Below are 27,211 nucleotides of genomic sequence, written 5' to 3' on the forward strand. Positions count from 1 at the left end.
AAAAAAACACTACAGGTAGGTGTTAATATAAGAAATTTTTATCATATTTGATGCTTTTTTTGTGTCAAATTTACCATGTTGCCAATTTTGTAAATTTGTGATTTTTCTCCGTTTTAAGTACAAATTGCATATTTTTTCAACTGTTATAAATGATTGAAAAAATACATATCTAAGAAATTTGAAAAGAAAAAAGGGATGTGGGATGTACATGTTTCTGGTAAAATCATTTTTTGTATCCCTCACCCATTTTCTCAAAATGTTGGCTTTTAAAGACTGACTTGATTGGTAATAAAATTTTAAAACTTGATTACTCAAAAACTACTCATTGGAAATACCCAATTTTTTCACAGAGTTAAAATTGATTATAACATTTTTAAAATTCATTGATATTTGTATCACATATTTTAGAAATAATTTCAGAACGAGATTTCAACGAGACTGAAACGTCAGAAGAATACATCCTTAAATAGAAATTTTTGAAAAGAAAAATCAGGAGGAAATTCCACATATAATATACCGGAACTTTTAGACCACTAACAATCCTAACAAAGGAATTTAATTGAAGTCTGAGGTCACCAAAAAACAAATCAGGACTAAGAACATAGGAATTGACAGGTGCCTGCAACAATGAGAAAATTAATAACAACTACAATCAAAGTACATTAAATGTGGTCTGAGGTCATCAGAAAATTAGTCAGAATTACGAACATGTATTATCTCTTAGAACCATTTAAATAGGAAAGTTTTAAAAAAAAAACAGTAGCGAGAATTACATATTACAGTATATGAGAACTTTTTTATCATGAAAAAGGGGAATTAATTTCTCTCTCTCCCATTGACTAAGGGATTATAATATCTCTATAGCCCCATTTGCATAAGAAGAAGGCATATGTTTGTGTGTACTAGTTGTATTAACATACAACTATGTTCGATCATAAACGGTCAAATTTTAATCCGATGCCTAATTTATTTAGACTGACACTCTCTCAGGACATACAAAAAACCTTGCTAAACAGTTTTGGGGGTTTCCATCGTATTAAGTTATTCAATATACCCTTGTATCAAGTGGCAGTTAAAATTTACCACCCACGTCCCGGTTGATTTACACTATAACATTTATCGTATGAATTAAAGGTTTATAATTGTTTTGAGTTTAAATAGTTTCATACGTTAAGCAAAAATCAATCAATTAATCATTGAAATAACTACACAGATTATTATTTTGCATCTTATCTTACATCATCTTTAAATGACTATGAGGGTCGTTTAAAATTTAAACCAAATTTTACTACGAAAAAAGTAAAATCACAAAAATACTGAGCTCAGAGGAAAATTCAAAACGGAAAGTCCCTAATCAAATGGCAAATTCAAAAGATAAAACACATCAAACGAATGGACAACAACTCTCATGTTCCTGACTTGGTACAGGCATTTTCTTATGTAGAAAATGGTGGATTAAACTTGGTTTTAACCTAGCTAAACCTCTCACTTGTATGATAGTCGCATCAAATTCCCTTATATTGACAACGATGTACAGACATAATAAGTAAAAATGTGAAAAATAGGGTACAGTAGTCAACATTGTGATATAATCTTAATCACTATAAAAACGATAAAAAACGAAGTTAACTTCCGAACTTTTCTGTGTATCAAAATTTCAGTTTCGTCTGCTCATGAGGTATACAATTAAACTCCTCTTTAATACGATACTCCCGTGTTTAAGATTTTCTTGATAGAGGTCCATTCTGGTTAAATTGAGGTATTCCATGAGAAAGTTTTATGGAAGTCATTGTCATCTGGTTAACCATTATGGAATATCTGTGCTGCCGGCGTATTCCTGCCCACTTATTTATGACATTGTTGAAAGCGCCCATTCATTGAAGTTTAATTTGCACTTTAACTTCTGTCCCTAGTGGAGCAGAAAGTTTCCCACTTCGACACCTGGATTCGTCCCAATTAATTTATTGGTGTTCATGTTACTTAATCTTTAGTTTTCAGTGAAATGTTTTGTAGATTGTTGTTTGTCTTTTTGTTATTGTCCATTTGATCATGTTTCAGTTGCCTTCTCCACATTTGTAGATTGTTGTTCGTCTTTTTGTTATTGTCCATTTGATCATGTTTTAGTTGCCTTCTCCACATTTGTTGTTCGTCTTTTTGTTATTGTCCATTTGATCATGTTTTAGTGTTGTTCGTCTTTTTGTTATTGTCCATTTGATCATGTTTTAGTTGCCTTCTCCACATTTGTTGTTCGTCTTTTTGTTATTGTCCATTTGATCATGTTTTAGTGTTGTTCGTCTTTTTGTTATTGTCCATTTGATCATGTTTTAGTTGCCTTCTCCACATTTGTTGTTCGTCTTTTTGTTATTGTCCATTTGATCATGTTTTAGTGTTGTTCGTCTTTTTGTTATTGTCCATTTGATCATGTTTTAGTTGTCTTTTTGTTATTGTCCATTTGATCATGTTTTAGTTGCCTTCTCCACATTTGTTGTTCGTCTTTTTGTTATTGTCCATTTGATCATGTTTTAGTTGCCTTCTCCACATTTGTTGTTCGTCTTTTTGTTATTGTCCATTTGATCATGTTTTAGTTGTCTTCTCCACATTTGTTGTTTGTCTTTTTGTTATTGTCCATTTGATCATGTTTTAGTTGCCTTCTCCACATTTGTTGTTTGTCTTTTTGTTATTGTCCATTTGATCATGTTTTAGTTGTCTTCTCCACATTTGTAGATTGTTGTTTGTCTTTTTGTTATTGTCCATTTGATCATGTTTTAGTTGCCTTCTCCACATTTGTTGTTCGTCTTTTTGTTATTGTCCATTTGGTCATGTTTTAGTTGCCTTCTCCACATTTGTTATTCGTCTTTTTGTTATTGTCCATTTGATCATGTTTTAGTTGCCTTCTCCACATTTGTAGATTGTTGTTTGTCTTTTTGTTATTGTCCATTTGATCATGTTTTAGTTGTCTTTTTGTTATTGTCCATTTGATCATGTTTTATTTACCTTCTCCACATTTGTAGATTGTTGTTTGTCTTTTTGTTATTGTCCATTTGATCATGTTTTAGTTGCCATTTTGTTATTGTCCATTTGATCATGTTTTAGTTGCCATTTTGTTATTGTCCATTTGATCATGTTTTAGTTGCCTTCTCCACATTTGTTGTTTGTCTTTTTGTTATTGTCCATTTGATCATGTTTTAGTTGCCTTCTCCACATTTGTTATTGTCCATTTGATCATGTTTTAGTTGCCTTCTCCACATTTGTTGTTCGTCTTTTTGTTACTGTCCATTTGATCATGTTTTATTTGCCTTCTCCACATTTGTTGTTCGTCTTTTTGTTATTGTCCATTTGATCATGTTTTAGTTGCCTTCTCCACATTTGTTGTTTGTCTTTTTGTTATTGTCCATTTGATCATGTTTTAGTTGCCTTCTCCACATTTGTTGTTCGTCTTTTTGTTATTGTCCATTTGATCATGTTTTAGTTGCCTTTTTGTTATTGTCCATTTGATCATGTTTTAGTTGCCTTTTTGTTATTGTCCATTTGATCATGTTTTAGTTGCCTTTTTGTTATTGTCCATTTGATCATGTTTTAGTTGTCTTTTTGTTATTGTCCATTTGATCATGTTTTAGTTGCCTTCTCCACATTTGTTATTGTCCATTTGATCATGTTTTAGTTGCCATTTTGTTATTGTCCATTTGATCATGTTTTATTTGCCTTCTCCACATTTGTTGTTTGTCTTTTTGTTATTGTCCATTTGATCATGTTTTAGTTGCCTTCTCCACATTTGTTATTGTCATTTGATCATGTTTTAGTTGCCATTTTGTTATTGTCCATTTGATCATGTTTTATTTGCCTTCTCCACATTTGTTGTTTGTCTTTTTGTTATTGTCCATTTGATCATGTTTTATTTGCCTTCTCCACATTTGTTGTTCGTCTTTTTGTTATTGTCCATTTGATCATGTTTTAGTTGCCTTCTCCACATTTGTTGTTCGTCTTTTTGTTATTGTCCATTTGATCATGTTTTAGTTGCCTTCTCCACATTTGTTGTTTGCCTTTTTGTTATTGTCCATTTGATCATGTTTTAGTTGCCTTTTTGTTATTGTCCATTTGATCATGTTTTAGTTGCCTTTTTGTTATTGTCCATTTGATCATGTTTTAGTTGCCTTTTTGTTATTGTCCATTTGATCATGTTTTAGTTGTCTTTTTGTTATTGTCCATTTGATCATGTTTTAGTTGTCTTTTTGTTATTGTCCATTTGATCATGTTTTAGTTGCCTTCTCCACATTTGTTATTGTCCATTTGATCATGTTTTAGTTGCCTTCTCCACATTTGTTGTTCGTCTTTTTGTTATTGTCCATTTGATCATGTTTTAGTTGTCTTTTTGTTATTGTCCATTTGATCATGTTTTAGTTGCCTTCTCCACATTTGTTGTTTGCCTTTTTGTTATTGTCCATTTGATCATGTTTTAGTTGCCTTTTTGTTATTGTCCATTTGATCATGTTTTAGTTGCCTTTTTGTTATTGTCCATTTGATCATGTTTTAGTTGTCTTTTTGTTATTGTCCATTTGATCATGTTTTAGTTGTCTTTTTGTTATTGTCCATTTGATCATGTTTTAGTTGTCTTCTCCACATTTTTAATAAAATAGGTTTTCATTGAACCTTTTATAAAATTTATAATTCAACACAGCTTTTTAGACTTTAGCTAATGTTAGTGGTTACAAAAGGGAGGAAAACCTAGCCTTTAAAATTAATTTGAATCAACTAGTTTTTATTTTTGTTTGATTTTCAAGTTTGTTTTTATGCAACATTGGTTATTCTATCTATCAATATAAAGCTAGAGTCTGATATGTCCCTAAATTGCTCAGCTGGATTTTTTTTTATCAAAAAATATCGAATAATGTAGGCTTTTTATCTGATCAAAAGTTATAACATATGAGAAGTATCTTCCAAAGAACATGTCAGCATGGTATTTCTTTTCCTTCATTTGTTTTTACAAAGAAAACCAAAATGTTTTTTTAAGAAAAGGTTTCCGTGTCAGCTTTGACCTCTATTGAACCATATTGACTATCAAACTGGCATAAAACACTTGTTACTGACCTTCACCAAAATTATCTGGAAACTGATTGGTTTGTAATAAGCAATATTCACCAAAGTAATACCAAAGTAACTATAAATTCATCATAAATACCAGAATCGGAATTTTGTATTTGTGGCAGGCATGCATTTCATCTACAAAAGACTCAACAAAGAACCTCATAAGAACATCTACAAAAGACTCAACAAAGTACCTCATAAGAACATCTACAAAAGACTCAAGAAAGTACCTCATAAGAACATTTACAAGACTCAACAAAGTACCTCATAAGAACATTTACAAAAGACTCAACAAAGTACCTCATAAGAACATCTACAAAAGACTCAAGAAAGTACCTCATAAGAACATTTACAAGACTCAACAAAGTACCTCATAAGAACATTTACAAAAGACTCAACAAAGTACCTCATAAGAACATCTACAAAAGACTCAACAAAGTACCTCACAAGAACATCTACAAAAGACTCAACAAAGAACCTCATAAGAACATCTACAAAAGACTCAACAAAGAACCTCACAAGAACATCTACAAAAGACTCAATAAAGTACCTCATAAGAACATCTACAAAAGACTCAACAAAGAACCTCATAAGAACATCTACAAAAGACTCAACAAAGAACATCATAAGAACATCTACAAAAGACTCAACAAAGAACCTCATAAGAACATCTACAAAAGACTCAACAAAGAACATCATAAGAACATTCACAAAAGACTCAACAAAGAACATCATAAGAACATTTACAAAAGACTCAACAAAGAACATCATAAGAACATTTACAAAAGACTCAACAAAGAACATCATAAGAACATCTACAAAAGACTCAACAAAGAACATCATAAGAACATTTACGAGTGGTTTGTTTTCATTTCATTATATCTGTGTTTGAAAAGAATACTAAATATTATTTCCTCTAAGATTTCAATACCTAAGTTGACAACATACAGTTTACATTTTGAATTCCAATATAACGGCAAAGCACCAACATATGCTGAGGACCTTCAAAGGATAATAAAAATGAAAATGGAAATGGGAAATATGTCAGAGATAACAACCTGACCAAAGAGTAGACATTTCAATTAGTTTTAGTTGTAGTAAAGAAGATCTTTGGAAAACAAAATACCAACTGGTTCTCTCTTTAATCTTTAGAAGCCATATTAGACTTAAAGTAACAACACTTGGCAAATATCATTTCATTAAACTTCCTGCATTGATTGTTTTCATCTCAATGCATGTATTTTTAAAGAGAAAAGCAAACGTTTTCAAAAGGTAAATGAATATTTGCTGTTGGACATCCATTTAAAATCTAATAAACAGCCCCAAATGGTCCAATACACAGCATCCTTTGATTTTCGTTGTCCATGAATATAGTCTTAGTGTAGACAGTGTGTTACTTGCCAATATTTTATATATCCCTTCCAAATTTATTTCTCCATGTTTTATGCCTCGAATAGCAAGAAGGGGGTAAAATGACACTGTAAAAGAATTTGGTCATGAATTTTAAAGTAAAGTAGTGATTTGGTTCAGCTGAAAAAGGTTTAAAATTAGCACTTTGGAATCTGCCAAAATATTTTCATTTTCATTTATAGTCTAAAAGAAATGCACTTAGAAATAACTGTGTACTCGGACCAAATTAGCAACTACCATTCAGGACCCTTTAAGAACCACATCTGACTTGTTTGGCTACAACCGTTTTAGCCGTTGTAGAAGAGTTTTGTAAATTTAACAAATGAAACATTAAAAACAGCCATGTTTGATGAGGATTTTGCCAAAAAAAAATAAACATCTCATTTCAGTTGTTTTCAAGAGAAAGAGATTTGTCAAAGGCTTATGGAATGATGACAGACTTACCATGGAGACAAAGTGATTAGAAACATGGTCTTTGTCCTAGTGACTTAATTGGGTTAGGTACTCTCTTAACTTGCGTGCGTCTGTTATGTGTGAGAAAATTGTTTATTCTTTTTGCTAACTCTTTTAAAAGCGTTTTTCCAATTTGAATCCTTAGTGTTTCTATCAGTCATCCCTGTCTAAACTTCTCATGTGAAAGCACTTTTTTTACAGATTGATGTCTTGTACTTCTAACAATAAATGATCAACCAAAAGCTCACAATGAAAAGTATATTTTTTTTTTGTGAACTTAGTCTTGTTTCATGGACAGATTTTTATTACAATGTAGGAGTAAAAAAGAACAAAACCTAATTGGTTATATTTTATTGTTCCCATAAGTAATAACGGTTGATATTAAGAACAATAAAATGACATATAAATGGAATGATTAATATAATATGAAGCCAGCATAGCACAATTAAAATATATACCTTGATCATTTTTTTCTTTTTTTTGATGAGCATTTTATTTATTATAACTAAAAGAAACACTAATAAAATATCCTAGGTCCAGACAATCAGCTGGTTTATTAAAATCCAATTATTGAAAAAACATGTCAGATGTCCTCATAACTTTAAATAGGTCTTAAAAAATTCAAGGTTGAAGTAGAAACATGTAGATATTTACAAAGTTCATTGTAACATTATAAGGCACTAAGCATGAAATTCCTGTTAATTTTAATAAAAATGCTCTAAATAATCTTTGATTCACAGATATCTAGAATTTAGATATAAAAAAAATTCTACAATACATCTAATTTTGAGGGTCAATTTATCTTAAGTAAAAAATAATCAAAATAATATCACTGGTAACTAAATGTTCAAAATTGAGGCACAAATATGATACAATTTAAAAAAAAATAAAAATAACTTCATTTAATTAGAAACAAAAATTCACAATGTTTCGTGTAATGCAGGTTAATGTCTATTCTTAGTTTTAAAAAAAAATCACACCAAATAACTTTATAACCTGGAAAAAGGAAACAAAATGTATCAATACTGGCATTATGGATTGCTTATGAGTACACAGACATTGCTTTATAAGCACATAAAAGGATAGTTTTTCACAACCAATATACGATAAACTCTTAAAAAAGTATCAACAAACAAAATTAAAAAGCAAAAGAAAAACTTAAATTCATACAGGAAAATCATAAATTACACTTCAACTGAATCATAATTCTTGTTATATACAATATTTGGCATAATAATATCACTGGATTATGATGAAATATATAAACATGTATATATAGTATACAAAATGAAATATACAAATGATGGATTATTATACTTGGTGTTCATTGACAAATACATCATAATGGTACATTTTATTCAATCAACATTTTGAACTCAAAGATCAAAACAAGGTTATTTTCATATCTCATAGTAAATTAATTTTGAATTTAAAAAAGTCATTTTAACCAATGTCAATATATTACATATATTAAGGGACAAGGGGCAGTAAAAGCCTAATTTAGCTCTAAAATAAAAATGTATCTAAAATTTGATAAGAAAGGATGTAACAGTTACTGTTTTGTTAAAAATATCACTTGTAGCAGAATAAAGAAACTAATAGTTTTACTGTATACTTGGCAACTCACAATATATTAATGACAAATATCCTTCAAATTTCATAAAAAGACAGGATAACACATTCAAGAGTTAAATCTCTACCATACTTTTAAATTATAAAACTGATTCAAAACAACATCAGCATCATAACCATTCTTTAAAAAATTTATTTAAGAACATGTTTCATTTCAGATCATTTAGAATAAGAAACACCATCGATATAATCTGCTATTTCAAATCTATTATTTCCTCTTTTATTTTCTGTTTCCTATATGTTGCTAACTAAATATATACACTTAATATATATATACAACAAGAATGTGTCCAAAGTACACGGATGCTCCACTCGCACTATCATTTTCCATGTTCAATGGACCGTAAAATTGGGTAAAAAATATAATTAGGCATTAAAATTAGAAAGATAATATCACAGGGAACATGTGTACTACGTTTAAAGTTGATTGGACTTCAACTTCATCAAAAACTACCTTGACCAAAAACTTTAACCTGAAACTCACACTTTCATTTTCTATGTTCAGTGGACCGTGAAATTGGGGTCAAAAGTTTAATTTGTCTTTAAAATTAGAAAGATCATATCATAAGGAACATGTGTACTAAGTTTCAAGTTGATTGGACTTTAACTTCATCAAAAACTACCTTGACCAAAAACTTTAACCTGAAGCGGGACAGACGGACGAACGAACGGACGGACGAACGGACGCACAGACCAGAAAACATAATGCCCCTCTACTATCGTAGGTGGGGCATAAAAATGCAGAGATACAAAGACATAACACTGAAAAGCATAGTGATACTGATCTCCCATTACAACCAGTACATAAACATTTGCTAGTCAAACTTTCTTTTTACAGATCTTACAAATTCAACCTAATAAACTATTTCATAATTCCAACCAAATAATTCATTATCTAAAATGTTTTTCTTAGCTAAAAATTTTAGAGAGGAAACACTTCATAAATTTAATATATAAATGTACAAAATAAGAAAACAATCACCCCTTGGAGACCAGTAAGGAAAATAAAGCAATGTGGAGATGCATATCTCAAGCAGTATAAAAATAATACATTATAAATATACTTATCAACAAGTAGTCAGTTCAATTGTAAATTTTAGCAACATTAATTGATAAAACCTTAGGTGTATTGACAGATTGTGTTTACTGGCATCAAAATTAGACAAAAATATATTGTGCAATGTATTTACTGCAAACTTATATCCGGGCTGTCTTCTTTCTACCAGAAAAAAACTGTTTTTTCGTTAAGTATATTAAATCTTGTTAATTTGAACTGAATACAAACTACTTGCTGAAGAGTATAGATGGTGCAACTAATATATACAGTGTCAATTAAGGCACTAACTACAATAAATAAGTGTAATAAATACAGGTGGGCTAGTGAAAGCTTGCAACATAAAGCCTAAACATGTGGAGAAGCTTATCTCAAGTTGGCTTAAGCATGGCAACTTAAAGCCTAAACACACAAACATACAACCAAGCATAGCCTTGTTGGCCTTGGACACACAAACATATAACATACAATCTAAAATGTTTTTCTTAGCTACCGTACACAATTTACTATTTAAAAAAGAAAAAAGAAGACTCCTTGATAAGTTCATTAATTTTGTTAATAAGAATTTGTTTTAGATTATTAAATCAATTATCCTATATAATAATACTACATCCATTGGATAGTAAAAGAATCAAGCAAATAGGAAAATCATTTTTTAATCAGCTAAATCCAATTATTAGGAAATAGTTATAATTATTGAGATCAGCTGTTTCAGAAATGCAAAATGGTTTTCTTTACTTATTCAAAACATATACTTCCATAAAAATGTCATACAACTAAAAAATATACACAAACACACAACTATAAATACATCGGTTTTGTATGTGTGAGGAATTTTGTAAGATGGATTGTATACTATGTATATATAAATTATGTAACAAAAAGGTGTTTTATGATGATGCACATAGCAAAAAAAGTAAGTTTTGATGAGGCACAACACAAATACATACATAAAGTTTTTCTTAAAGGAATGAAAAAAGTTCATACAAAATATTCAAAAGGAATTGAAAATACTTATATTTTACTACATTTGTATATAATCAAATGCAGGTGAAATCTTGAGCACTTTTTGATCACAACTTAGTATTGTAGATATAAAATGTAATAGTCTTATCACAAATCAGGACACCCCTGAAAGCAAGATAGCATTAGATAACAAGATTATTATTATTTTGCATCTGTACATAGAAAAGTTTCCTTATACTTTTTTAACAACATGTATAAATACAATTGTCTATATTCATCACTTAGTTTGTTCCATATTGTGATGGCATATTTGAATGTATGTCTGCTTAATATCTATCAACATTCAGAACTATAGGGTTTTAAAGATCACTTTCAATACCTTGACTTGACCTTTAACTGAAAATATTTAGATAAATGTACCTTTTTCTTTTATTTTTTACAGTTTATTGGAATATTTCTTTGGAATATATTTAAGATAACCAATAAAATTAAGATATGCATGAAAAGAGATATAAAATATCTTAACAGAGATCATAGTTATTACCGATGTAAAAAAGAGAGGAAAGTATAAATTTCATAATAAAAATAAAGCACTAATCATCAATGTTTCATTTGATAAGATATTTGGAATGTCACTATATACAGAGGTATAAATTTATATAATTCATACATACATATATTGTAGTAAAAGATACAATTGTTTTCTGCATACTAAATGGAATCTTTACTATTATTTCAAATGGATAAAGAAAAGAAAATATGTTACATTTTGACATTCAACATTTTCTTTTGCTAATCCCCATAGTCATGTATCTTTCATGTTGGGAAAATTTAAACTAGGATATTAGATCAAAACATACTAAAGTGTTTAACCCTTTCAACGCTACACAAAAAAATAGAAAAATGGCTGCTGCTGCTGCATTTTTTTTAGTACATTCATTAGAACAGTATTTTCCTTTTCAGACTGCTGTATCTTTTTTATTATATGAGATACAGAGAAAGTTATTGCATGAAAAATGCACAGGAGAGCATGAACTGTAATGTTCGGCAATTATTTTACTGAAATTTTTATCAGGTTACCTGCGTTTTCAGGTAATTAACAGGTAAAAGGTGTAATTTATTACATTTGTGTTGAATTTTGAATAAAAACTACTTTTAGTCTTCATTTATTTTGTTGTTTTATCTGCCATATTGTATAGAAGACACCAGTTGCCCGATTCCGTAGCGTATTGTACCATACATAACGTTTTATGTAATCATGGCACAAATAAATAGCTCCGTCCTAAAAAATTTCAGTCAACCTCCGTTTTCCCCTCTTTTTCTACGTCTCGTAATGATCGATCAAATCATATTTCCCACACGAATTTTATGTAATAAACACATTGAGATAACAAGAAACCTTTTAACTAATCCTCGTTGTAAGTTTCGCCAAGGAAATGCTGAAATTTTTCCATATTTACAGCTTCGTTTCCGATTTCCGCCATTTGCATTTGTCAAAATATTTGTTTTTATTTTCCTTCTATTTTCCTTCTACTGCATGATTTTACTATAAAAATTGTCCGGATTTCAAGCCCAAATGAGACCTTGCATATCCTAGATTCAAACGAGGAAAAATTAGAGAGAACCCGAATGAAAACCGAATGGTTTAAGAGTCCTTATGAAAAATCCTTTTCCATCGCGGCATATGCCGCGAATAGCAGTGGCGAACGGCGTACGTCATCGCGGCATATGCCGTGTATAGCGTTGAAAGGGTTAATATACAAAAATGTTAAAGGCATTCATATAAGGTAAAATGTATAAAAACATGACATATAACACAATGGTCCAATAACCACTCTTTGGTCAACAGTATACAAAATGACACTAAGATGAACACTTTATAATATAATTCATTAAATGTTATATGTATATGAACACTTTATATCGAGTAAATAACATATTATTCCTACAATTAAAAGCTTTTCATAGGTGGTTTTATTTCATGTGAAATTACACAATACACTTAAACTCAGTTTAATTGTACAATCGAACTGTTGTCATGAACATTCACATACTTTTCTTCAAAGGGCCAGGTAAAATCATAGTTCATATATGCTAAGGCTTAAAACTCATAAAATTCAACCTTTCATCTAAATCATTATCTTTAAGATACCAACATAGAGATATGGAAGCACTGGTTTTATACAAAGACACTACAATCCTGGTATTTGATGTAACAATTTCTAATTCATATTTTGGCTATGAGTAAGCAGCATCGTTTGATTCATAGTCTTTTTTCTTCAGATCTCCTTTATATGTTGGTTGATATCCTTCTGGACGTAATCTCTTAAAGAAACCACACTGAAAAAAACATGTAAATCTACTGTAGAAAAGAGAATATTAATTATTTGAACATTTAACTCATTACTTCAGATGAAATTTGTAAATTTTTTGTTAAATTTCTGAGATATGGAAAGAGTTTGTTTTCTATAGTACAAAAGTTATGAGACACGAATCAGACAAATGTTCACCACAACAGGGATCAAAGGTGAGGTCTGACTGACCTGCCCATAGTAAATGTAAATGATTTGTTGTTTTGTCCCATACATATGAATTTAAGGGTGGGGATCTCAACGGTTTTCAAGTTCTCAAACAGGTAGGGGTAGGCAGAGGATTTAGGGGGCAGGGGGCCCCCTTTTTGGGAAAAAAATTGGTTGCTTATATAGGGAATCACTGAAGCGTGACTGGAGCAGGCCCCTTTTCGGTCAGTCAGTGGGCCCCACTTATGAAAATTTCTGGATCCGCCACTGGGGGTAGGGTGACCCTAGGGACTTCCCCTTCATTTCATTTTATTTGTTATATTGTCCCATACATGAATATATATGGTTTAGGGGTGGGGATCTCATTGGTTTCCAAGTTCTCAAACAGGAGGGGTAGGGTGACCCCAGGGACTCCCCCTATATTTCATTTAATTAGTTATATTGGCCCATACATGAATATATATTGTTTTGGTGTGGGGATCACGACCATTTCCAAGTTCTCAAACAGGAGGGTTGGGGTGACCACAGGGACTTCCCCTATATTTCATTTGATTTGTTATATTGTCCCGTACATGAGTTATATGGTTTAGGGGTAAGGATCTTAACCGTTTCCAAGTTCTCAAACAGGAGGGTGAACAGTGACCTCAGGGACTCCCCCTATCTTTCATTTGAATTGTTATATTGTCCCGTACATGAATATATATGGTTAAAGGGTGGCAATCTCAACGGGTTTCAAATTCTCAAACAGGAGGGGGTGGGGTGACCCAAGGGACTCCCCTATATTTCATCTGATTTGTTATAATATTATTGTCCCATACATGAATATATATGGTTTAATGGTGGGGATCTCGACCATTTTTAAATTCTAAAACAGGAGGGGTGGGGTGACCCCAGCGACTCTTCCTATATTTCATTTGATTTTTCATATTGTCACAAACATGAATATATATGGTTAAGGGGTGTGGATCTCGACCGCTTCCCAGTTCTCAAACAGGAGGGGGTGGGGTAACTCCAGGGACTCCCCCTATATTTCATTTTTTATTTATTATATTGTCCTATACTTGAATATATGCAGGGGCGGATTCAGACGGGGGAGGGTTGCGGGCTTGCACCCCCCCTTAAATTTGCAAAGCATGGGTTATTCTCAGCTTAATAAAGAATATTCCGATAATTTTACCTCAAATTTATTTTAGCTTCACTGTGCTCGGCGAAAATTTAAGTTTGCGCCCCTCTTAACCTAAAATCCTGGATTTGCCCCTCATATGGTTTAGGGGTGGGGAGCTCGACCGTTTCCAAGTTATCAAACAGGAGGGGGTAGAGTGGCCCAAAGAATGACACCTATATAACATATGATTTACTTACATTAAGGTATATATAATATAGTTGCATTATTTGTGAAAATAAAGAAAGAAACTTTCAGCTACTTTAATTGACCCTTCAAAATTGAGAAAAACAAATAACCCTTCGAAATTGCAGTAATATGTTTACACTTTAAAAGCATCTCACATGCATTATCATCATTTATCATTTATAAAGAAAATTTAGACTGTGACCATGAACATGTATATTGTTAGATATACTGTTCCCAGCTGTCACGTTGTATTGGATTTTTAAATTAAAATTTGTCAAAAAGTAATTTTGAGTTTCTGAATAAAATATTTTTCTGCTTTTTCTTTCTTTTTTACCATGCATAGATGTATTTTTTCACCTGCATGGATTTATTTTGTAAATGATCGCCAAACCCGGAATTACCCTTATCCGCTTCCGGAATCGGGTCCGATATTGTCTTCACGGCCGCCATTGTTATGTTTTACAATGTTGTTTTTGTCTATCAGATACGACTTTACTCGAATTTATAAAATATTTGTCGGCTATTTTCTGTATAAAGCTAGCGGTTGAACAAAATGAACATCGCTGTCATGAATAATAATGATAAAAATAAGTTTTTAGCTCGTTTAATTGGAGACTTTGGTGAACATGGTGAAAAGGTTTGCAAAGTAATTTCTTATTCTCTTTCAAGTGGAAGGTGACTACGTCGGACGTAGCTAAAAAACCGACTATCCTAGTCGAAATTCCGCTTGCAAAAGTGGAAGGTCGTGGACCTCGGACCACCGCTAATTTGCACACCTGCCTCCAAATTGAAAAGCTACGAAAATTTCTTTTTCTAATTTGAAATTGCCGCCAACAGCATGAACAGTTGAACTTATTATTAGACTACTGACGTACTTGTACTACGTATTGATGACAAACAATATTCCTACGACTTTTGTCATTTGGGAAATCTAAACTACTTGTCTTAAGAGATTTTCGGCGATTAAATATTTCATACAGTTGTTCTTTGACATCTTAACTAAAAGCACAAGTCATAATGAACTACACAAAGATTCTGAATAAGCACTACTTCCTATGTGTAACTTTAAAACTTTTGGATAAATCGACGATCATTTAAGGTTTTTCTGGTCATATTTTTTGTTATCCAGAATAATAAGTATTAAAAAAGTGTTCAATTAGTTATATATAACATAGTAGCGAGCTAGATAATAACAATGGCAAGTATTTCAGCATTTATTGGGTAGAACACAAATCTAGGGTGCTCGCATAATGCAGATTAACTGCATAAAAACCTGATTATTCTGACATCCTGCTTAATCCGACATTTTTTTCTGGTCTCTCAGTGTGTCAAATAACACAGGTTACACTGTACTAAAATTCTTACCTTCCATAGTATAAGTATAAAGATAATCAGAACAAGCAGCCCTGCTAACACAGCTACAAGTATAATCCACCATTGTAATTCATCAGAAATTCTCTCTTTTAAATCAGGTATTGAATAGGTTATTGCCTGCAATGTTAAAACATGGACTTCATAAATACTTGGTTCTTTTACATTAAAACACAGTCTTCAAACTTTGTATATGAATTGAATTATTTGTTATATTTTGAAATATCAATTACCAACTAATATAAAAGTACATTAACTACTAGATGTCTGAATATTCAACAAATTTAAGAATATTTTTCACTGATTATTTTTTTGTGCTTTCTATACAAATGCTCACATTTTTGGAAAGAATTCAATCAAAAGTATTTCAGAAATAAGAGATAATGCATATTTTGGTTTTAGTTCAGCAAGTCAAATGTATATGTATTTAAATTTACTAAATCTGTGACATAACCCATTTACTTGACCTTGACCTTAAAACATTTTGAGTAAAAAATGGTATTTCACCTGCCTTTTTACTTCTTTTATTTTAGAAACAAGACAAGACATGTTTGACAGTGGATGAAATGTCATTCAAACATAGTTTGAAAGCAATTGGTTTGTTTTCTTATTTTGTGGAATTCATTCTCTAATTGTCTATTATTATTAACAATTGTCAGCCATGTCCTAATACCAATCTGTTCACCTAGCATAATTTTGAAAAAGGGTCATATAAAATTATTTAAAACTACATTTGGTATTAATAAAAAAATTGCATGATTTTAAGGATTTTTTTACTTAATTTTGTTGTCTAATCTTTTATTTTTAGTAGTAGAAGCAGTAATGACTTGAACCTTTAAGGCCTATTGATATCTATTGACCCATTTCTGGAATACTCCAATCTTTTTATAGTGATTGTAAATGAATCCATTTGACTCTTTAAAATGTAAATCTTTTGCTCAACTCACCTGGGCTACATCATCAGCTTTATCTTGTTCTATATTTAGATCTGTATCTAATATAACCTCGCCTTTTGATGCTACCCATACTTCGTCTACTGATGGATAATCCTTATAAAATAAGAAAATTAAATATACATTTATTGGGTGAAAAAATAATTTATAACTGATCGTACAAAGATATGTCTTGCAGTTTTGCATTTTGTAATCCCCCCTTAAACTGCCCTAATCAAACAATACTACATCATTGATGCTGCTGACACTGGAAAAAGCATCCCTAAATCTAGTATATTTGAATTTGTGAACACAAGACAATAAAATGCTTCCCCAAGCACAACCTGATATGACCACAGATGTCAAACCCTGAACAGATGATGCAAGTTTGGACACAATATTCAAGCTTGATACTGTCTGAATTTGTATTATGATCAATTTTTCACATAATATAGGTTTCTGACATAAAATTAATGTGGTGAAAAATTTTAAAAATCTGAAATTGGTTAAAATATTTGCATCAATTTTCAATCGAAAATTTCTTGCTATTTTGATATTGTGCAATTCTGTGCTATTGCACAATACTGTGATGTTGTGCAATATTGTGTTACTGCCCAATACTGAGCAATTGAAGATTTCTTATATAAATGATTATTCACCTGTACTAAAGTTGATTCCCAAAGTCTCCCTCTTAACAGAACTGTTGTTCGTTCTCCTTTAGCTAAACCTGAAATTCTACATTCCATCTTTCTACAATTAGCAGCCTCATCACAGTTCTGAAACAGATTATAAGAGTAGGAATCATTTCATGATGGTTCATGTTCATGGTACATCTACTTTCACTTTAACCAACACCACAGCTATATTCAATGAGCAATGAAAACAAGGTCACAATATACTTTTGATTTTATGGTTCACAGCTTTCTTGATGTAATGAAGCTACCTACTTCAACCTAATCTTCCTGAAAGAGGATGCACTTAACAGATGTATAAAATGTTCTACACCCCACAAACAGAAAATCATTAACTTCAGTGCTAAGCATACAGTTCAGTGGCAGATCCAGAACTTTTTATAAAGGAGGGGGGGCACTGACTGTGCTGACTGACCTAAAAGGGGGGGACAGATCAAGAAAAGCACTCATGTGTTGAAAATCATTCTAACAATCTGATGAACAAATATGAAGTGGACCTGTTTAGCCACTACTTAGAGTGGTGGTGTAATAATTTTGAATTCATTTGCTATTCAAGCTGGTGGATTTTTGAGGTATGTTTTGTTTACAAACATCTCATGTTGCATGTTATACTTGATCTTATTTTTTATAATCTGATGTTTTATTGATTTAACTGATTGATGTATCATTCATTGTCACTTTCAATTACTGTGGATTCATTGTTAATCGTTGGATACCAATTTTCGTAGTATTTGTGGGTAGACTTTAGATATTCAACAATTTATACTTTTTCTGTAGACCTTGTATGCAGAGATCAGCAAAACCACAAAATCAAATACCCATGAAAATGCAAGTTTGCTTTCCTTGATTCTTCTCATGTGAATGGTCACTGACAGTTTTACAATCATCCATAAATACAATACATTTACTAATATAGCAATTACCAATCTAACGATGTTTTTAGAAACAATTTCTTGCTTTCTTGGTGGTTTATCTGTAGAGGTTTCTGTTTCTCTCTTCCTTCTACTTGTATCTATGACGTTGTACGTTGGTCCTGATTCCTGAGTTTTTGTGCCCACATTGGTTATTGGCTAAAAATAAAATGGATTTATATCAGTTTATCTCCCTTTGGGCAGCTCAATCTATAAAGATTAATTGGCTTTAATATTTTTTTAAACATTTGTTTTTTACTGCAATAAAGTGATATTTATTTGCATTCAAATTATTTTCCTTTCATTGTTCATCATGTTAAGGAAATAAACAGACTTATTGGAAGACTAAAAACATTACCAACTTTTTTTATACATTTTATTCCCAAATACAATCCTTTTATATTTAATACAGGTTTCAAAACTAACTTTTATATAGCATACACTGTTTGTTAAGGTTGCTCTCGGGTCTAAATCAACTTTTTTTTTCTAACATAGGATTTTTCTATTTTTTTCTGTGATTAAACTTGATCTTATACCTAATAAAAATATGAAATAAAAATAGGGGGTCATCGTTCATTTAAGGTAGCACAATACAAAGATTTTTTCACTCCCAATCAGACAATTTTAAACTGATGTATTTCATGTCATCCTTCTTTATATTTTATAAATGAGGTACCGAAAGAAAGAAGAAAGATTAATCTTTCAAATTGTGATAATTTCATTATGACATAATTATTACATAATTAATTATTATGTAATTAGTCGCTATATTGTGATGTCCACACTTGAATGAATTTAGCGTCTTTGTTCTTCATAGCATCCAAAAATATTTTATAGCTTCTTCTACAACACAGCTTGACCTCCAAAACTGTGTCTCAAATTTCCAAAAATATCAATAGAACAAATTTTATACCCAATTGAATTTAGTGGTCTCTAATGAATTGATGTTGCAAACTTCATTGAAGATTTATGAGAGAATGAAATACAATAGGAAAAATCTGAGACACACTTTTTGAGGTCAAACTGTGTTGTGCAAGAATCTATAATTTTTTTTAGGATGCTATGAAGAACAAAGACAATAAATTCATTCAAGTGTGGACATCACAGAATGGCAACTAATTACATAACAATTAATTATGTAATAATTATGTCATAATGAAATTATCACAATTTGAAAGATTAATCCTTCTTCTTTCTTTTGGTACCTTATTTATAAAATTTAAAGATAGATGAGTGGAATTACATCAGTTTAAAGATGTCTGATTGGGGATGAAAAATCTTTGTATTGTGCTACCTTAAGCTCACAATCTGCCTCCAAAAGAAGCATGCATTTTTGTAAATTTCCTTTTTTTTCTGTTGAACTAATAGGAGAAATATTGTTAATATCGAAATAACAAAAAAACTTAATTACAGAAACCGCTTAAATTTTACAATTATTTAGTTTATGTATAGCTTGTTTGAAAACAAAATAAAAAATAAAGGTCACCGATGAGTTAAAAAAGATATTTCAATTTAAACATTAAAAAATGACACGTTTGCACCAAAGGGAGAAGATTTGGAGCTTTTTCAATGATATAAACATTTTTAAAGTCATCTGTGGCCAAACCAAATCGATTTGTCTGGGTGATTTTTGTACCATGTTATAAAGAAATAACTAATAGTGTAATAAATAAAATTTGTAATGAAAAAATAAATGTTTAATTTTTTGCTGATTTTTTGTACCCGTGAGTCTCCTTAACTTCTCCAAAAGAATCAAACAGATAATAAAAATCAATACAGTTTGCAGAATTTTAAGTGATAGAATATATAATGGAAAAGATTTCTAATTAAAACTAAATGAACAAAGAAACAAGTTCCTAAAATACAAACTTCCATCAGGTGTGTTGAGATCATAAGTCTAGTAAGCCATAACATGAAAAATTCAAAAGATTGTAAACCAAATGGGGCTCAACAAAGTAATATACTGTCAACTGTTTGACTAGCTAAAAACTAAGTTTAATACATAAAACTTATCTTTGTCCCTTATTACGAACCTGTTGACTGAGTAGTTGTGCTCCAAAAATAAAACTTTAAGTTCAAAGTTAAATATTTGAACAAAAATCATGACAACGTATCAATGAATAAAATTATTATCTTTATTTTGGTATCCAAAATTGTGAAAGTTTTAAAGAACTATACATTCTTATAACCTTTGTTTAGATAATTCAGAAGCCACATGCAAAATATCTTTATATTTGATATGCAAAACAACTTTTAAAAGTTACATGTAAATAGAATTAGACTTTGCTGCTTCTTTTTCTCTACTGATTATTGCTATAAAATTTTGCAATATATGCAAAACAATTGAAATAAAACTTACATTCTTAGGTCGTATAAACAGATTTGGGTCTTCCTATGTAAAGCAAGAAAACAAAGCCAGCATTAGTCATATTATGATATATACAACAAGAATCAATCAGAGTTTGAGGCCTTTCCAGCATTAAGTAACAAAAGGTCCAAAACATGCACATTTTTGGGTTTCAACTTTACATTTTGTTCAACATAAATATAACAACCATTTTCATGAAGAAAAATTATCTGATAAGGCCTCAATGTCACAAATTTCAGAAATAAAAAGACATCTATTTCATTTGTCATTACTTTAGGTCGCTATTGGATCAAAACAATAAAGTAACTAAATGATATGTTTATAATTTTTTGCTACAACATATACTTATTTGGTATTAATCTACCTTTCAAATGAAACAAAATGATTTTATTTCTGAAACCTCTGAAATATATATGCTTTATGTATTATATGTAGGCATTATTATTTTCAATCAGGACAAAGTTGTTATTGTCTTAACGGAATGCAAGTACATATTCAGTAAAGATCAATCAAACAATTCAATATCTTGTTACTAAAGAAAAGAATTGATGAAATAACTTCCATGTTATGATTACTAAAGCAAGTTTTATCATTATGTGATATGGCACATAACAATTTCAAAAATATTAAATATACAAGAGCCATTGTAAACTGATCCTTCACCCTGTTTGTTAAAAACAAATCACCCACAAAATAAAACTTTCACTGTTTTTCCACACTTTCAATTTTTTAATTTGATCTCAACTAAATATGTAATACAGTATGATACCAGATTTACAAAATATGTGAAGATCATTCAAATCTATGTTTGGAAATGATTATACAGTTCAAAATATTCAAATAAGTCTATTAGTCTATTATATAAAAATGTATGCATTTAAGACTTGTAATATTTGTTTTCAAATCTCAATATTTCAAATAGCAAATCAGAAGGCAGCTATTGAGTTATTAAACTATTTCAGACAGTGGCACAATCAACATCGTGTATATCGTTTGTTAAGTGGTGAAACAACTGTTAAATTATGATTTGCAGAAGCATTAATAAATGGAAATGACCATATTTGGCTTGTAAATGATTATATTTGGATATTACATTTGTTAATACTGATGTGTGGCTAACTATGTAAGCTTTGTCAAAGTATTCAGTAGACTCTTACTCGAAGATATGAATATTTAATATATTTGAGATCAACACAATTATGCCATGCATGCCAGCATTCTGTACATGCATTATTATTCTCATGACAAAATCTAGCTGATTCATGCAATTCACATTTCAACTAATATTTTTAAGATCTCAAACTTCATTTGAATCATTTGTGACTTTGAAATACTTTAATTTCAAACCTTATGTAAAAAAAAAAAAAAAAAAAAATATAAGAATTTCTATCCATCCATATTTCAATTCTTCTGCAGAAGGTTCCACTGAAAAGCTGAGCTGTAATATAAAACCAGTGCTGTCTGTGAAAGCCAATGAAATATTGTGTTGCATGTTAAAGCCTGTTAAAATATAATGTTTGCCTCTCGACAACTAGAGTCCCCTTTTTACCCGATTAGAAAATACACAGTGCTCACTCATTAATTACATTAAAAAATAAAGTATTGTACATTTGATAAAAATTGAACTTTTTGCTTTCAATTTGTGTGCATATCCTTTATATATAAACACTCTTATATCAATTCTAAATTTTCACTTACCTTTATACCTAATGAGTTAACAAATGTTGGATAACTTTTGCATTCGGCATGGCCTCCAATCACCTGAAATTATTCAAATACTTTAAACACTTTTCACATGATTGCTATCTGTTTTACCATAAAAAAGGCTCTTTTTGCTGTTAGATACAATGTAATATTCACATTTTCTACAATTAGGATTTCCACATAATAATAATAAGTACTATCCCTCCAACATTTTTCTAAAATTCCTCATTTTTGGAATGTGATAAATAAAGGAATATAAAAAGCAAACAATCTCTTTTGCTTTCACGAAGGTCAGTGAATTTCAGATTTTTTATTTAATGTTTTCTCCTTATTTGAAAAAGAATATTATAATATTTATCAATAAATCAAGAATTAACTTACTAAATCAGCATTTTGCTTTAAAGTTTCTCTCTATATGACTATAAATTATCTACTTTCTAAGTTTTCTGAGGTTAATAAAATGTATTATTGCAATGTCTCATATTCATAGCTTTTGTTGCAGGCAAGACAATAGATATCTGTTTGCACAATAAAAAGCATGAACAAGAATGGTAAGTAATTAACTATACCTACATTAAGTACTGATTTATATCTTTACTGACAAAATTTCACACTATCTAAAAAATGATGTAAGAAACAAAATAATTGATTCATTTCCTACAAATTCTTAAAAATTTGACTTCTACTTGGGGCTTCCAAAACAGTCATATATTCTGGTCATTTGTATAATGTCCGGTAAAAGTCCGGCTGGGCAAAGCATGAATCGGTCATATACTTTTTAATTTTCAAGGCTTTTTCAGTCATTTTTACATAATTCACGATCTTTTTTACCCAACCTTTTGCCTTTAACATCAGCACATTTCCGGTCATAAATGTGACATGATGATTAATTACTATCAAAACAACACCTACTTCAATACTTACTTATTTTAATCAAGACTAATTAGTAGTTGGACAGCTGAAATCTACCTGTTCAGGTGACAGGTGAACTATGTTCAGTACCGCACATCACATAAATTAATCGGTCTATTCACAATTATTTTCGTACATTTCAGTGGTTTGTATCTAATTGATTTTGTCCAAAAGATTAAAACTATTAAAAATTAGTTTATCAACATGATTTGATGAAAAATTTAAAAAGGTTTTAAATGAAAAATCGTCAGAACTATGTCGTATGAACTAGAACACGTGTGCACATGTGCACAGGTGGGAAATTTAATAATGCATCCTTTATTTCTTCAAAAATGCTAAAATTATCATTGATACCTGTATCTAACGTTCATTTCAAGTATTTTGTTGAAGAAATAACGTGGAAAGAGCTTCTTCTCTCAGTCGTGCTTTGTAAACGTACACGGATTTTACCTATCCGTTTATGGTCCATGTTTTACCATTGTCAAGTCAACATCCGGTGAAAACGAAAGTAAAGTTTTTGACAATGTCATTTTGCACAAATAAAAAGTCTAAGGCAGATATGAGCACGCTTATGTGCACACTTTGAATGATGCACTACCAATTTAACAGTTAAATCCGAACATTAAATTCATATCATATCAAAGTAAAGTTTAAAATCGTTTTTTTTAATGTAATGTCAATCATTGGAATGGCCATCTGATTATCATAATTGCCTTTTGTAACTAAGTCTTAAGGGATTAAAATCGAGATCAGATATAAAATGTCCGGCTGGCTCAAATATTTTTTGGAAGCCCTGCTTCTACTATCAATTTTTTGTTACTTCTATCTTTCCAAAAAAAATCTCAAACTTGCATTCTGTGGGTAAATGATAATTGGTTAGAGAGATAATCACCTTGTAATTTCTATAGACGAACTGTCAATTTAATGCTTTAAAAAAAGACATATTACCGTATAAATCGTTAAATAAGCCGCAGGTTTTTTTCTCTGTCTTTGTCCCTGCGTGTTATACTCGGGTGCGTGTTATGTAAGTATTATTTTCTGTTTTCAGGACGACGGTGAAAGAAAAAAATATCTGGATTTGTTTTCTGGAGACAGTCAGATTGTCAAGTGCTTGCAGTGACTTGATAAATTGTTAATGTTGCATATTTTGTTATGAATAAATAAATATATTAACTAAATCGTTTGTTTTTATTTCATTCAATCATTGTTGGTTTACAGGAAGTCGATAACCATGTGTTTAGTGTTCATTTCGTAAACAAAGAAAGATAACTGTGTCCATACAGGATATTAATTGTGTATTTATCATAAATATGTAGTTGTTAGTTGATTTAATGTGTTTTAATATAAAATTTTCTAATGAAATAATAAAGAAAGTGATTGTGTGTCTTGCCAATATTACAAGTTTCTTTAAATGACGATGGTGATGCATGTGCTTAAATCGACACTTTAAAGTGCTTCATAAACAAAGAGAGATAATCGTGTTTGAGAAGAGGTACCAAACAGGATAAAATACTGAAGAGTAACTGTTTGTCGTTTTATTGTGTTTCAAAACGAAATATCTTTACGAAATATTATTGGATGTTTAACTAAAAAAAAAAGAATACTAATTTTTATAATTTAATCTGTTAAAACATTTATTTATTGCTGTCTTCTTTTAATCCCCCTTGTCATTGCTCATAACACTTTCATTTGAAAATAGACAATGACTTGCAAAAAGTAAATTGTTTTGTTTGTTGTATTCATCCAAATTAAAATTGAAAAATGTTTGTTACGTTCAGAACTTCAACTTTTATTTTATAGACAACAATAAAATTCTTAAGATTGATTTAATTAAAAAAAAATCTTGACTTTTGGGTGAACAGTTTTCACACGTGGGTACAGGTAAGTAGGTCATAATCAAGATAAACAATGGCAGTTTTATGGCTTGGGTGACCTTTCATGCATACATTTTTAAGATTAATTTAAATCCTTAATGCCAATTCAAACAATAAACAAGCAATCAATACCATACTAATTTTAATCAAAACAACAAGGTTCAATGGACACCCAAGCTGTCAACACATGGCCATTGTTGACAAAAAACATCAAACGAAACTGGCATAATTAAAACAATGAGAAAAGTATAATTATTTTATTACGATTTTTTATTTTAATATGACACAAATAAATATATTCAAAAATACTCTCAACTTTCTCACCAATCTGAAAATAGAAATGAAACAAATTACGGTGTGAGTTACAAAAGGAGAAAATATTCATGACACTATCAGGTCAGTAGAATAAATATACGTTTTCTTCAGTCTGCGCTTAATATTCAGGTGCGTTTTATGTAAGGACAAAAACAATCTTCCCCCCAAAAAACGGCCGTGCGGCTTATAAAACGATGCGCTTTAAATTCGAAAATATACGGTACCTTAAAGCTTTCATGCAAAATTTGTTAGAAGCACAAAATCAACAGTATACTAAACTTATGAAAATTGGGACTGATGAAACAGTAAAATAAATCCTCAGTAAAAGATCTAGGAGACACTAGTGAAATACTTCGTTAAACTCATCAACCTTTGACATATTTAGACATTTTCTTGACTATTCAACATAAAACAGTCTTATTTCAGGCAAAATATCTGCATTCATAAAGTATTCTGTATCATTTCATTAACTTTTTTAATATCTACTTCTGATTGAACTATTTATTGACCTTATACTATTTCATCAATCTATCTGTAAATTGACTAACCACAGGATCCTGCATGAGATATAACAATTGCTTTCCCTTTGGATATTCTGTCTTCAGTTCAAATGGCCAAGATATCCAGAGTGTAGCTCCACCAATTATACCTGGTCCATGATTTACAACCTAAAATTAAACAATCAAATAATTATATAAAAAAAGCTAACAAACAAGAGGCTCTCAAGAGCCTGAATCGCTCACCTGAATTTTTTTGGTTTAATCTCTCATCAATGATTATTTTGGCTTTTCAATTTATTTAAATGTTCTTTGAATCGTCCTATTTTCTTCAAAAGCAAAAGAAAATCATTTTCTCCTATGTTCTATTTTAGCCATAGGAGCTATGTTTCTTGACATACAAGGAAATGAAATATAAAATTTATACTAGATACTCTGAAACTCTGAAACTCATTTAGCCTAAGTTTGGCTGAAATTGATACAGCAGTTTCATAAGAGAAGATTTTTTAAAGTAAGTCAACATGATGAACAAATTGTGAAAAAAGTCTTTAAAGGGCAATAACTCCTAAAGAGGTCAATTGACAATTTTGGTCAAATTGACTTATTTGTAGATCTTACTTTGCTGATCATATTTGCTGTTTACAGTTTATCTTTATCTATAATAATATTCAAGATAATGACCAAAAACTGCAAAATTTCCTTAAAATTACCAATTAAGTGGCAGCAACCCAACAATTGGATGTTTGATTCATCTGAAAATTTCAGGGCTGATAGATATTGACCTAATGAACATTTTTACTCCATGTCAGATTTGCTCTTAATGCTTTCGTTTTTGAGATATAAGCCAAAAACTGCATTTGACCCCTATGTTCTATTTTAAGTAAAGGCGGCCATGTTTTTTGACGGATCAAAAATCAAAGCACACACTTTGTGCAGGATAATCTAAGGAACAACCATGCTAAGTTTTAACCAAATCCATTCAGTAGTTTCAGAGGAGAAGATTTTTTAAAGTTAGCAAATATGATGAACAAATTGTGAAAAATTGTCATTAAAGGACAATAACCCCTTAAGGGGTCAATTGACAATTTTGGTCATATTAACTTATTTGTAGATCTTACTTTGCTGATCTTTTTTGCTGTTTACAGTTTATCTTTATCTATAATAATAT

The 27,211-nt window shown here is 30.5% G+C and overlaps 1 protein-coding gene across 2 annotated transcripts in view; it reads right to left on the bottom strand.

Moving 5' to 3' along the window:
• Positions 1–7,281: 7,281 nt before the first annotated feature.
• LOC139513495 (integrin alpha-PS1-like) overlaps positions 7,282–27,211 on the bottom strand; it is a 63,781-nt gene continuing 43,851 nt past the window's right edge. The window contains exons 19-27 of one of the 2 annotated variants that reach the window (XM_071302062.1): positions 26,095–26,214; positions 22,440–22,502; positions 20,733–20,765; positions 18,386–18,532; positions 17,430–17,546; positions 16,786–16,887; positions 15,833–15,958; positions 12,359–12,937; positions 11,019–11,471 (exon numbers count right to left, since the gene is read on the bottom strand). In XM_071302062.1, coding sequence (XP_071158163.1) covers positions 12,836–12,937; positions 15,833–15,958; positions 16,786–16,887; positions 17,430–17,546; positions 18,386–18,532; positions 20,733–20,765; positions 22,440–22,502; positions 26,095–26,214 — 810 coding nt within the window. In that variant the 3' untranslated portion in view covers positions 11,019–11,471; positions 12,359–12,835. Of the gene's footprint in view, positions 11,472–12,358; positions 12,938–15,832; positions 15,959–16,785; positions 16,888–17,429; positions 17,547–18,385; positions 18,533–20,732; positions 20,766–22,439; positions 22,503–26,094; positions 26,215–27,211 lie in introns of both variants that reach the window. The other variant, XM_071302063.1, reaches the window with a different exon arrangement.

The sequence above is a fragment of the Mytilus edulis genome, chromosome 2 (assembly GCF_963676685.1).
Source record: "Mytilus edulis chromosome 2, xbMytEdul2.2, whole genome shotgun sequence".
Classification (NCBI taxonomy): Eukaryota; Metazoa; Mollusca; class Bivalvia; order Mytilida; family Mytilidae; genus Mytilus; species Mytilus edulis.